Source organism: Canis lupus, chromosome X (assembly GCF_048164855.1).
Source record: "Canis lupus baileyi chromosome X, mCanLup2.hap1, whole genome shotgun sequence".
Lineage (NCBI taxonomy): Eukaryota > Metazoa > Chordata > Mammalia > Carnivora > Canidae > Canis > Canis lupus.
The window spans coordinates 13,896,089-13,910,218 of record NC_132876.1 but is presented as its reverse complement, the minus strand read 5'-3'; the positions used below and the strand labels follow the sequence as shown (position 1 = coordinate 13,910,218).

Genomic DNA, 14,130 nt, shown 5'->3' with positions numbered 1-14,130 from the left:
GAGCTCCCTACACACCCAGAGTTTGCTGAGCAAATGAATCACGTCAACAGGAATGCAGGAGAGTACCCACCTGCTCTGCAGCAAACTCTTTATTTTATTATTTGTTAAAAAGATTTTATTTATTTATTCATGGGAGACACACAAAGAGGCAGAGACATAGGCAGAGAGAGAAGCAGGCTCGTCACAGGGAGCCCGATGCCAGACTTGATCACTGGACCTCGGGATCACACCCTGAGCCAAAGGCAGACACTCAACCACTGAGCCACCCAGGTGTCCCATGCAGCAAACTCTTTTTAAGAAACAAACCATCAGCGTTTTATCATTTATGTGCTCAATAAAAATAAAATAAAAAGTGAAAGTCACAGAATCAAACCCCTTCTTACTGATGGGCAAAGTGGACTTGGAAAGTTTAAGTGACTGGCCTGCAGAGATGCAGTGGGTACTGTCCTTGACCAGTGCTACATGTGCCCACTTGAAGTACTACATCTGTATTTCCTCAACAGTTACTCAGTGATTAATAATTTTTTATAGGTAACCTCTATGCCCAAAGTGGGGCTCGAACTCATGACCCTGAGGTTGAGTCACAAGCTCTACCGACTGAGTCAACCAGATACCCCCAGTGTTTAATAATTTTAAGGGATTCATACTAAGCTGACTTTTGTTTTTTTGTGTTTTTTTGGTATATTTTTTAATTGGAGTTTGATTTGCCTACATATAGTATAATACCCAGTGCTCATCCCATCAAGTGCCCCCCTCAGTGTAAGCTGACTTTTGTTAGTCCAAATTAGTATATGCGCTGCCAAAGCGAACACATTGTTAGTCCAAATTAGAAAGGTTTTGGACTGTAATACCTAATTTCAAAGTGTCATTCAAATTCACTGGGCCTATTCCTTCTGTAGCAGATATTGACTGTGTAGGTTCTGGACACAGTGTACTCAGTAAATTAATTTTTAACCTTAGGTTTGCCTCACGTTATAATTATAAAGAACGAGTAACCATTAAACAGGAAGCCCAGAAATAGCAAAGAATGAACGTAGTGAAGGCATAAGTGAAGTGGCGGGCTTAATTTTCACTGTATGGCTATGGGAAGACCTCACCCATCAGCAGTTCTCTCCTAGAACACAGCCAGGGGGAAATCATCCCAATGCACATGCTGACCTACATAGTCGCTTGCTAGGAAGGCACTGGTAGGATTCATGCAGTCTTTCTGGAAAACACTAGGCTCCCATGTGGAAGGAAAGGAGGAAGAGAAGGGAATTCCGTCGCTTTATCTATTGGGCAAATACTGCAAAGATGGTGGCGACCCCCTTCAACTCCAAGTATGAAAGGCCACTATACATAGGAACTGAGTGGGGCCGGATTTTACTTTTAAAACAAGAGAAGTCTTGGGGTGCCTGGCTGGCTCAGTCAGTAGACCATGCGACTCTTGATCTTGGGGTCCTGAGTATGAGCCCCACATTGGAGGGTAGAGTTTACTTAAAAAAAAAAAAACAAAAAAAGAAAAGTATAGGGGTCTAAAATCTGAAGTCCTAAGAACTCTGTTCATCTATTCATCTATTAAAAATTACAGCTAAGTTAAGCCTCTAGAAGGCTTAACATAACTATGTACATAAGCTTTCTAGTTAGCCATGCACACACAAAGGAAGTGGTTTCTTACTTCAGTAATTCCATCATTCTAAAAAAGTTCTAAGAACTAAATACTGTACCTTAAGAAAAAGTTTACAAAATGATTACAGCTGGATGATGTGTATGATAAATCCAGTGCCTATAAAAAAAAGAGTAAGCCATGCTTATTCTTATTCTAAGAGATAATGAAATATTTTTTACCTTTGCATTTTCTTCTAGGGATGAAGTCTGAAAAAGAAAGTAAGTCCCAAAGAAGAACACTGTCCCTTCAAACGCTGCTAGAAACGTCCAATATAAGAAGGGTCCCAACTGTAACATGGCATTGCCAGAAATTTTCCTATTGAGAAGTGGGGGAAAAAACACCGGTTAATGAATCTCTGTAGGCTGTCTAGTTAAAGAGACGGTAAAATGTCAGAGGGCACACAGATATGAGCAGGTTATAATGAGGAGAGGTAGCCCTGGGGCGTGGAGGGCTATACTGAGCCACAGTTTTATCTCTATGCAACCGCCTCAAGATGGATGCATTGGAGAAATAGTCAAAGCACTAAGTTTAAAATTCTGGCCACTGACGACGATAGCATCATCAATAATAATTAGCTCCCATTACTGAGTACTTCTTATATGTCAGTAAACTGGGTTAAGAGTTTTATATATATTGTCCGTATCTTAAAAAAATATTTTATTTATTTATTTGACAGCACAAGCAGGAGGAGCAGCAGGCAGAGGGAGAGGGAGAAGCGCAGGGAGCCTGATGCAGGGCTTGATTCCAGGACCTCGGGATCATGACCTGAGGAGCTGAAGGCAGATGCTTAATTGAGTCACCTAGATGCCTCTATGTATTGTCCATTTTTATCCACATAAAATCCACGTGAGTTAAGTATTTTTGTCAGTCCCGTTTACAAATAATGGGCCTTGAAAAGATCTGTCATGATGGTTCCCAAGCTATGACGCACATTGGAATCACTTGGGGATCTTTAGAACCACTCATGCCTGACTCCCACCTTCCTCATGCTGATTTAACTGGCTTGAGATGTCACCTGGGCATGAGGATATTTTTGAAGCTCCCCAGGGGACTCTAATGTGCAGTAGATTTTAGAAACCACTAGTGTAGTAGCCTGCCAGAGTTCATTCAGTTAGTAAGGGGAACTGCTGGTATACAATCACAGATTGACTTGACTTCAAATCACAGCATATGCTCTCAACCTAGCTGCCATGGCTTTTCCGACTACAATTGTTAAGATATTTCTTTTCATCAAGATTTCTTCTTAGAAATGAAACCTTTTTTAGGTGTTGGGTACCCTTTATATTTTTTCAATTGAGTCAAATAGTGTTTCAAGCTATATAGTCATGTTTTCATAAACGGTAGGTAGATCAAAACTTTAAAATCTGTTAAAATAACACAATCTTCTTGCTACAAGTTAGTGTGTTAAATATGGCTACTAATTCTAATGGAGCAGAGCCACAGAAAGATGGGTTTATGCATGGAAATCTTTTGGTCTATTTCAAATTGCCTTAAAAAAAAAAAAAAAAAGAATCCGGGCAGCCCGGGTGGCTCAGCGGTTTAGCACCACCTTCAGCCCAGGGCGTGATCCTGGAGACCCTGGATAGAGTCCCACATCAGGCTCCCTGCATGGAGCCTGCTTCTCCCTCTGCCTGTGTCTCTGCCTCTCTCCCTTTCTCTCTCTCTCTCTCATGAATAAATAAGTAAAATCTTAAAAAATATTAAAAAATGAAAGAGAATCTTAAGCAGACTCCATGCTTAGTGCAGAGCCTGACGAGGGGCTTGATCTCATAACCCTGAGATCATGACCTGAGCCAAAATCAAGAGTTGATCCCTTAACCGATTGAGCCACCCAGGTCCTTCTCAAGTTGCTCTTAACATTTATCGAAAGGTATCTAATCATTCATATAGCATGCTGTTGCCCATACTATACAGAATGTCACTTGGCTTTATCGAGTAACAAACACCTTTATAGGAATGCCTGGGTGGCTCAGTGGTTGAGTGTCTGCCTTCGGCTTGGGACGTGATCCCAGAGTTGCGGGATCAAGTCCCACATTGGGCTCCTGCATGGAGCCTGCTTCTCCTCCCTCTGCCTGTGTCTCTGCCTCTCTCTGTTTCTCATGAATAAATAAATAGAATCTTTAGGGGAAAAAAAACACCTTTATAATGTAAATGCAACTAATCTCTGTTCACCTGGTATTGAGTACTGTGGGGGTTTTCTGAAAACATGGCAATCATGCAACTTTTACCTGATTTCCAGATGCATGAAAGAATTTGAAATTCGGGGGATGCATAATGCAACGTGTTGCTGTCTGCCCTAGAAAAACTGCAGGAGCAAAGAGGTGGCTGCTTCTCAGAAACAAGCTCTCCCCACAGACAGTAAGTCACATTCTCAAGGCAACTGGGAGCCACAGGGAAGGCACCTTCCTACAGATTCTTGCAATGAGTGCCCAGAAACCGCCCAGCCAATGAGGCTTTTGCAAGCCACTGAATTTGGGCTGAGGCAGGACTGGATCCTGTCTTTCTAGACTGTCTCATAGCCAACATGAAGGAGAATGTGAGAGAAAATGAAGATTCAGGGAGCAGCTGCCTTGCAGCACAGGCCTGAGCACCTCCCTATGATGGGAAGCGGAAGGTGTACTGGAACCTTTCTTTTGCATTTTTTAAAAAAGATTTTATTTTTTATTTACTCATGAGAGATGCAAAGAGGCAGAGACATAGACAGGAAAAGCAGGCTCCCTGCAGGGAGCCTCATGCCGGATTCGATCCCAGGACTCCAGGATCACTACCTGAGTCAAAGGCAGACAGTCAGTCAACCACTGAGCCACCCAGGTGCCCCCTTTCTTTTGCCTTTAAAAGCTGAAGAAGAAACAAATGATGGCTCTTCCCTCTGTAGAAGAACTACAGTTTACTATTTAAATTTCTCTTAAAAGCAGGAAAATATCCAAATACATCGTTTCATGTCATAGTATTTGCAAAGTGCCCAGGTCACCACATCCCTGAAGGTGAAATCTGTAAATAGGCACAGGCTGTCATCAGTAATACTAGGTGGTATAGCTGCAGAGAGGGCCCCATAGATGACTAGGGCTTCATGCTTCCAAAGGAATAATTGGAGTAGCAGAGTGATCACCAATATAGGGACAGGCTGAGATCAGCGTCTCATCAGAGCAGGGAAGAAGAAAAGCTGCATTTCGAGCTGGTCAATAGGGGAATGCCATGGCTTTTTCACTTATGCAGGTGTAGCAAGTATACCTTTAGGGAAAATCATTCAATAATTTGTGACCTATACCTGTAGTTCCCTAACTAAAACATGGACACCCTTAAAATAATTTGTCCTCAACAGCTTTCTTGAGATTTTCAACATTCTTGATGTATGAAAGCGCTCAGCATAGCCCTGAAGTCATGCGCAGGAGGGTGTTAGAATAAGGTTAACAGATGCCATCTCATTGAAAACTATGTGCCAGGGACTGGTTTAAGTTGTTTTACATGTAGTCACTCATTTAATCCTCACAAAACCCCATTATTAGCTGCTACCATTACCCAGATTTTACTGATGGGCAGGCAGTTAGCCTGGACTTTTGGTGGGACTGAACGTGAGGGATCTGCTCCCTGCCCCCAAACCCTGCGTCGACCAGAGCAGCTGCACTACTGGATTTCACTTTAGTTGTCTGGAGACAGAACACTGCTGCTCAGTGTTTGAAAACCACCAGCCAGCTGGAAAGAGCATGGGGCTAGTCATCAGGGGGCCTACATTCCGATCTTGGTGTGGCCTTTAGTTTCACCATGTGTCTTTAGGTAAGTCATTTCTGGGCCCTGGTTCCTCATTTTAAGAAAGAGAGCATGGGAGCGGATGCTCTGTAAGATTTCTCCCAGGGTTTCTAGGATTCCCCTCTAGATCTAACTATCCCCTTGCTACGAATACAGGGAAAAGCAGAACATGTTAATGCCACAAGAATGCAATCAGCAAACTCCAGATTGGGGTAAACTCTACAAGATGAATGACTCAGTTTTGTCAACAAATAAATTTCTGGGTTAACCTACAAGTTAAAACAGACTCAAGAAGCATATTAGCTAACTACAGTATATGGACCTCATCTGGATTCAAACAAGCATGCTATAAAAAGAAATGAGTCAACTAGAGAAATCTAAACCTTGATTGGATATATGATAATATATATTATGGACTTGTTAAAGTTTTAGGTATGATAGGGTACTATTTGTTTAAGTCCTTATCTTTAAGAGATACTTAATAGTATCTCTTAATAACTTAATAGTAACTCTATAGTTACTGAAATAACTATTTTATATAATGTTTGGTATTTATTGCAAAGTAAGTCTGTAATAGAACAAACAGGGTTATTAATGAAATAGGATAGACCCAGAATTGATAATTACTGAAGCTGAGTGATGAGCATAGGGAAGTTCACTATATTAATAGTATTTTTGTTACTACTGTGTATGTTTGAAATTTTCCATTTTTCCATCTTTAAAATAATGACAAATTTTGTAAAGCTGGTTAAGTCTAACAATTGCTTAATGTAAGTTTTATGAGTCATACTGGTTAAAGAAATCCCTTAAATTTGTGCACCTTCACTTCATACAAATAAGCCACCTAAGTCGCTGTACTGCAGTTGCTACCCACTGTTTAGCAATGCTTGTCATCTGCTATAAATTAACATTTTCATCCTTAGGTGTATGCATAACTTAAAAAACACCAATTAAATCATACGTTAAACAACTGGCAAAGTTCCCCACCCATAGACAAAAGCATCCATTTCCAACTGACACAAAATGCATATAATGGCTCTGATGAGTTCATTATTTTCTTCAGCAATATAGTTTTAGAATGGAGCTAACAAAGTAGAGGCCATGCTTCTAGGGCAGTTTAAGAGAAAGTCTAGGAGCACCTGGGTGGCTCAGTCGGACAGGCAACCAACTTTTGGTTTCAGCTTAGGTTGTGATCTTGGGGTCGTGAGGTCGAGGACCACATTGGGATTCAGGCTCACTGCGGAGTCTACTTCAGGTTCTCTCCCTTCCCCTTTGCCCCTGCTCTCACTCAAGTGTGTGTACACACTCTTTCTCTAAGATAAATAAAATCTTAAAAAAATAAGAAAGTTTACCATAATATCAGTCCAACCCATTATAGGTAGGAATCAATATTCTATAAACTACCAAAAAATCTTTGTGTATTGCCTTTTTCTTTCTTTCTTTCTTTCTTTTTTTTTTTTTTTTTTTTTGGTAGTTAAAATAGTGTGTCTTCCTGTGAGGCTCCAGAATTCTATGACAATGGAGGTTCAAGTTTTAGGAATTAGTGATTTTGAACTAGATGATTCATACACATTCATGGACAGGACCTACATCTAAGACATCTATCATTTTCCTATTGAATAGTCTGGTTTAAGTACCTAAAATTCAGAACAGAACCATGTAATCGAATCAGGTTGGCAGTTGTGTCCTTCCTACCTGTGGATGAAAGAAACCCACAGTTTTGAAGGTCTGAAGTGGCTTTTAACTGTATGTTCTACTTACATATACAATCGGGGATCTGAGGTCAGAGTGTCAATATTGATATGCTGTTCCAGGAGACTGTAGGCCAGGATTGGCAAGGATGTGAAGCAGATGTTGTACATTGTCAGGTAAGCGGCATCATACAGTGGCTGAAATGACAGACAAAAGAAAAAGTGCACGTGTTTGGAAAAAAACACAAGCTAAAACAAGACAGTTTCCTTTCATGTTCGTTGTGATAGCAAAAGAAGTTTATAAACAAGGTCACTCTGATAGCTGTAGAAAAGAAACTAACATATTGTGGTGCATATTAATAGAGCCTCCCTTTTTGTAGGATCTTATTCAGAATGTATACACGCGGTAAGGTCTATTTCTAACAGGTATTTGCTAACAGATTTTGAAAAGATTTTTCAGTGAACAAAGAACAATTAAGTGTAAGCCTGGAACTGCATAGGCAGTGGTCAGCCTCTGTCATAGTGGGCTCTTTTGTTAATATTTTACATAGTTTTAAATATCACTATCACCTTCTCCAGGCTGTATTTATGATATTGAATGTGGCCACTTACTAAGGATTTAAAGGGATGTATTTGCAAGACCAAAGCTAAATATATGTACACAGGCATGACTTCCCTAGGTTCCAGACCATAATTTCCACCTTTCTGCTGGTTGTCCCACAGGCATCTGTTAACTCAAAATGTCTAAAGCCCAACTCATTAACGTTCCCCTTAAATCTTTCTCCCATGGTCCCTACCTCAGTGAACAGTGCCCACAATGTTGCAACCCTACTATCGTTCTTGGTGCCTGGTACCACCTAGGTGCTCGAGAAATATTTTGAAATTAGCAATTCTCCTATGTCACTAGCCATTTCTTCTTGGGTCTCCTATTCTGCCCAAGCCCTTAGTTGGGAGTGTTCCAGCACCCACTGTTTGGGATGTCATACTCACTTTCTAGGTGATCTCACCAGTCCTGTGTTTTAATACCATACATTCACTGAACATTCCCGAATATTTATCTTTGGCCCAGACCTGTCGCCATGGACCTAGTTGCCCACTTATTACCTCTTGGAAATAGATTTCAAACCTACATCTGGAACTGAACTCCTCCTCTGACCTGCCCTTAGCTCCAACCTGCTCCTCCTGAAGGGTTCCCCATCTCAGGAAAGGGCAACTAAATCTTGGTGATTAGCTAGAATCAAAATCTTGGATTCATCCTTGATTCTTCTCTTTTTCACACTTGCATCCAGTCAATTAAGAAGTGTTTACTGGCCCTGCCTTCAGATATATTCAGAATCAGATCACTTCTCGGCTCCTCCAGTTACCACCCTACAAGCTTCCTCAGTGGCTCCCTACTTCTCCCCTTCATCTACAGTCCATGCAATGGCCTGAGTAGTTCTGTGAGAAAATAAGTCAACTCAAGTCACTGTTTTGTTCAAACTGTGCAGTGGATTCTTTTTATCTCTGAAAGTTAAAAGGCTCCCACAGAGGAGTGGCTATATAGTCCCACTGGATCTGGCTTCTTCTACCTGTCTGGCCTTATCTCTTAGATCTGTACCTTCAACATGTCAGGCACACTCTTGACTTAGGACTTCCTTGGAACTGGCTGTTGCCCCTGCCCGGAACACTTTCCCTTTACTCCCTCACTCATAAATATCAGCTCAAATGTCACCTTTTCAGAGAGACCAACCTTGATCCCAACTGCCGCTCCCTTTCTCATGGGCACATTTCCCCTGTTATCTTGTTTCTTTATTTTTTTATTTTTTTAATTTAATTTTCTTACAGTACTAGTCATCTTTTTATTTTCTGTTTTACATTTATTACTTTTGCTAGTTCATTTCACATTAGAATTCAAGTTCTGGGTGGGTAGAGATTTTTCTTTATTGTATTGACAGGTATAGCCTGAGAAACGCAAGGCAGCCCCTGATATCCAGAAGCTGTCCTGGCACTTACAATTAGGCACTGGTATTCGCCTGTCGAGTAAAACTTCAATGAGTAACAACATCAAGCAAGGCTATTCTTTTTAAGATTTTATTTATTCATGAGATACACACACACACACAGAGCGAGCGAGCGAGAGAGAGAGAGGTGCAGAGACATAGGCAGAGGGTGAAGCAGGCTACCTGCGAGGAGCCTGCTGTGGGACTCAATCCCCAGGATCATGGCCTGAGCCAAAGGCAGATAGATGCTCAACCACTGAGCCACCCAGGTGCTCCTCAAGCAAGGCTATTCTATGACCATGACAGATCAAGATAAGAACAGGACTATTACACAGAACACGGAATATGAATATTGTTCAAATCACAAAACTAACAAATATCCCTGTCCTGGCGAATATGGGTGACTGTTGTTTCTTGACTAATGACAGTGGTAGCCTCCTAGTCTTCAATCCTCCTGGTGAGATATACTGAAATGCTTAGTCATAAAATTACTCCCACTTAATTGAGAGCACCCAATCTAGATAAAGCACCCTCATCCTAAACCTTTCCCCCAAATGATTCCATTTAAGCCAAAATCGTATTTTTTTAAAGGATTTTATTTTTAAGTAATCTCTACAGTCAACTTGGGGCTCGAACTCACAACCTCAAGATCAAGAGCTGTACTCAAGTCTACTGACTGAGGCAGTAAGGTGTCCCAAGCCTAAATCTACGATTTTTCTAATACTCTCTTCCTGAGAGGCTCCGCTGTTCCTTATGTTAGTTTTGTTAATCTGTTCTGGTTTTTTTCTTTCTATACCATTTATTTCTGCTGTAATCTTTATTATTTCCTTTCTCTTGCTGGCTCTAGGCTTTATTTGCAGTTCCTTCTCTAGTTCCTTTAGGTGTAAGGTTAGATTATGTATTTGAGACTTTTCTTGCTTCTCGACGTGGGCCTGTATGGCAATACACTTGCCTCTGAGGACAGCCTTTGTTCCATCCTAAAGGTTTTGGACTGTCATGTTTTAATTTTCATTTGCTTCCATGTATTTTTTTATTTTCTTCTCTAATTTCCTGGTTAACCCATTCATTCTTTAATAGGATGTTCTTTAACCTCCATGTATTTGTGGTCCTACCAAATATTTTCTTGTGGTTAACTTCAAGTTTCATAGCATTGTGGTCTGAAAATATGCCTGGTGTGATCTCAGTCTTTCTGTACTTTCTGAGGCCTGTTTTGTTACCCAGTATGTGATCTATTCTGGAGAATGTCCCATGTGCACTCTAAAACAATGTGTATTTTGCTGTTTTAGGATGAAATACTCTGAATATATCTGTGAGGTCTGTCTGGTCCAGTGTGTTATTCAAAGCCCTTGTTTCTTTAGGGATTCTTAGAGGATCTGTCCATGCTGTGAGTAGGGTGCTAAAGTCCCCTACTATTATTGTATTATTATCACTGAGTTTCTTTCTATTTATTATTGATTTATATATATGAGTGCTCCCAAGTTGGGAGCATATTTACAATTGTTAGATCTTCTTGATAAACCCCTTATTATGATATAATGCTCTTTTTTTTTTTTTTTTTTGATATAATGCTCTTTCCCATCTTTTGCTACAGTTTTAAAATCTAGTTTGTGGGCAGCCCGGGTGGCTCAGCGGTTTAGCGCCGCCTTCAGTCCAAGGCATGATCCTGGAGACCCAGGATCTAGTCCCACGTCAGGCTCCCTGCATGGAGCCTGCTTCTCCTTCTGGCGGTGTCTCTGCCCCTCTCTCTCTGTCTCTATGAATAAATAAATAAATAAATCTAGTTTGTCTGGGTGGTACAGTCAGTTAAGTGTCCAACTCTGGTTTTGGCTTGGGTTGTGATCTCAGGGTCTTGAGATTGAGCCCTGTGTTGGGCTTGGTCATCAGTGCAGAATCTACTTGGGAGTCTCTCTCATTCTCTAAAATAAATAAATATTTTTAAAAACCTAGTTTATCTGATAGAAATATGGCTATTCTGGCCTTCTTCTTTTGATGTCCATTAACATGACAGATGGTTCTCCATCCCGTTTTTGTATTTTTTTTTTTTAGAGAGAGAGAGAGAGAGAGAGAATGTGCACAAATAGGAGGAGAGAAGAAGAGGAGGAAAGAATCTTAAGCAGGCTCCATGCCCAGTCCAGAGCCCCAGTAGGGCTCAATCTCACAACACTGAGATCATGACCTGGACCTAAATGAAGAGTTAGTTGCTTAATGGACTGAGCCATCCAGATGTCCCATCCCCTCACTTTCAGTTTGCAGGTATCTTTAGGTCTAAAATGAGTCTCTTGGGGGATCCCTGGGTGGCTCAGCGGTTTAGTGCCTGCCTTTGGCCCAGGGCAGGATCCTGGAGTCTTGAGATCAAGTCCCACATCAGGCTCCCTGCATGGAGCCTGCTTCTCCCTCTGCCTCTGCCTCTCTCTCTCTCTTTCTCTGTGTGTCTCTCTCGTGAATAAATCTTTTAAAAAAAATAAAAAATAAAAAAAGTAAAACGAGTCTCTTATAGGCAGCATATAAATAGATCTTGTTTTCTTTCTTTCTTTTTAAATCCATTCTGTTACCCTATGTCTTTTGATCGGAGCATTTAGTCCATTTACATTCAGAGTGATTATTCAAAAAGATGAATTTAGCGCCACTGTGTTGCCTGTAGAGTTGGTGTTTAAGGTGATGTTCTCTGGTCCTTTCTAGACTTTGTTGCTTTTGGTCTCTTTTTCTTTTTCTCCAATGAGTCCCTTTAACATTTCTCACAGGGCTGATTTAGTGGTCACCAACTCCTTTAGTTTCTTTTTGGGAAACTTTCTCCTTCTATTCTAAATGACAGCCTTGCTGGATAACAAATTCTTGGCTACGTATTTTTCCCATTCGGCACATTGACTATTTCCTGCCACTCCTTTCTGGCCTTCCAAGTTTCTGTGGACAGATCTGTTGTAAACCTGATCTGTCTTCCCTTGCAAGTGAAGGACTTTTATCCCTCTCTCATTTTCAGGATTCTTTCCTTGTCTGTATTTTGTGAATTTGACTATGATATGCCCTGGTGATGGTCAGCTTTTGCTGAATTTAATGGGAGTTCTCTGTGCTTTTTGGATTTTGAGGTCTGTGTCCTTCCCTAGATTAGGGAAGTTTTCAGCTATAATTTATGTGACTAAACCTTTTGTTCCTTTTCCCCTTGCTTTACCTTCTGGGACTCCTATGATACGAATGTTACTACGTTTTAATAAGTCATTGAGTTCCCTAAGTCTACCTTTGTGGTCTATTATCTCCCTTTCCCTCTTCTTTTCAGCTTCATTATTTTCAATAATTTTATATTCTATATCGCCGATTTGTTCCTCTGCTTCGTCCATTCTTCTTTTGATGGCCTCCACTTGGGATGCATCTCAGTTATAGCATTTTTAATTTCAGCCTGACTAGACTTAAGTTCTTTTATCTCTACAGTAAGGATTCTCTGGTGTTTTCTATGCTTCTTTCAAGCCCAACTTGTATCTGTATAATTGCTGTTTTAAATTCTAGTTCAGACTTCTTACTTTTATCTGTACTGATTAAATCCCTAGCTGTGAGTTCTACTTCCATTCTTTCTTTTGGAGTGAATTTCTCTGTTTCATCATTTTGTCCAGAAAAGAATGAAAACAAATGCCCACAAAAAACAAAACAAAACAAAACGAAAACAAAGGAAAACCACCAAAATAAAAAATCTCCCCCCAAAACCTAGATCCTGGGTGTGTTTTGGTGTGCTTATTAAAAGAATCTAGATCCCAAAACAAAAAACTAAATAAATAAAAACCAAAAGAATACAAAAAGATAAAGTATATATAATTTTTAAATTAATAAAAAAATTGAAAAAGGGAATTAAAAAAATAAGACAATATATGAAAAAATAATAATAAAAAAAGAATAAAAGTAAAAAGGAAGCTAGATTCTATTTTCCCCAAGAAGCGATGCTTTGCAGCCCTCTATGATCAGTAAACTTGGTGCAAGCAAATTGTTTGTGCTGGTCTTCTGGGGGAGCAGCCTGTTGGGATGATTCTCAGGTGGACTTGTCCTAGTGGAAATGAGCCTCCAGGGATCAAGGGGGTGGGGCTTGGTGTAGGCAGCTCCAGACTTACTATGTGGTGCTATTTTGCTCCCTGAAGACTTTCAGCGCTGATGGGAGGCATGAACATGGTGGTGCCCCAATGTCTAGCCCCAGAGCTCAAAGTCCCCACCCCCAACTCCTCAGTGAGCCCTCACAGAAGCAATCACTCGTGTCCCTGATCCCTGTTAGAACCCTAAATTCAACTGGTCTGTGGTCAAGCTTTTTTATTTTTTAAATCTTAGGCGCACGACTGGGTTTTAAAACTCCAAATTTTAGGGACTCCTGCAGCACATATCTGCACTGTTCCTCTGGGGGAGGGTCTTGCCACATTTTTGCTGCTTGCCAGCCCCTGCCAGGAAAGTGGTAACAAAACCGTGTAGGGGTTCAAAATTTGTAGCAAAACAGAGCAGAAAGCTGGCACCAAGACTCACTGTTTTCACCTGGCTTCCATGCTCCTATGTCTAGGAACACTGCCACTTGGTCTTGAGACCCAGGGGATCCTCAGACCAGTGTCACTCCTGGGATTCAACCCCACTTTGTCACCTGTGCACTGTTAAGCTGGGCACATCCACCACTGTAGCAGGCTTATAAAAGTTCAGATTTTTGCTTGCCGCTTATAATACTTTGTGGTTGCCTCTGTAAGCAGGCTCCCTCCCTGCCACCTTACCCACAGCTATTATTGTCCCCCAAATCAACTATATGTACCTCCAACCTTCCAAAAGGTGATCATTTTTCTACTTGTCGACTTGCAGTTTTTGTTCTCTCAGACCTCTGATTGATTTCTTGGGTGTTCAGAATATGACAACTATCTAGCTGTGTTCAAGAGACAAGACATGCTTAGGGTCCTAAATGCTCCACCATCTTAACTCCTCTTCCACAAAGATTTAAACTCCTCAAAAATCGTCTACTGAATTGAAAAGTATCCCCAAATACCCAAATTGGTGCTTTGTTCCTTTTAATTCTCAAGGGAGAGGATTAGTTTGTTGGTGCACAATACTATATTTT

General features: G+C 40.8%; 1 protein-coding gene across 9 annotated transcripts in view; it reads right to left on the bottom strand.

Moving 5' to 3' along the window:
- The window catches only part of ATP11C (ATPase phospholipid transporting 11C (ATP11C blood group)), a 193,379-nt gene that overhangs the window by 18,499 nt on the left and 160,750 nt on the right, over positions 1–14,130 (bottom strand). For all 9 annotated transcript variants that reach the window (XR_012026532.1, XR_012026533.1, XR_012026531.1 and 6 more), the window contains 2 exons: positions 7,157–7,284; positions 1,828–1,963 (listed from right to left, as the gene is read on the bottom strand). Coding sequence is in view for 6 of the 9 variants with exons in the window: in XM_072817184.1 (XP_072673285.1) it covers positions 1,828–1,963; positions 7,157–7,284 (264 nt within the window). In the remaining 3 variants the exon portion in view is untranslated. The remainder of the gene's footprint in view (positions 1–1,827; positions 1,964–7,156; positions 7,285–14,130) is intronic.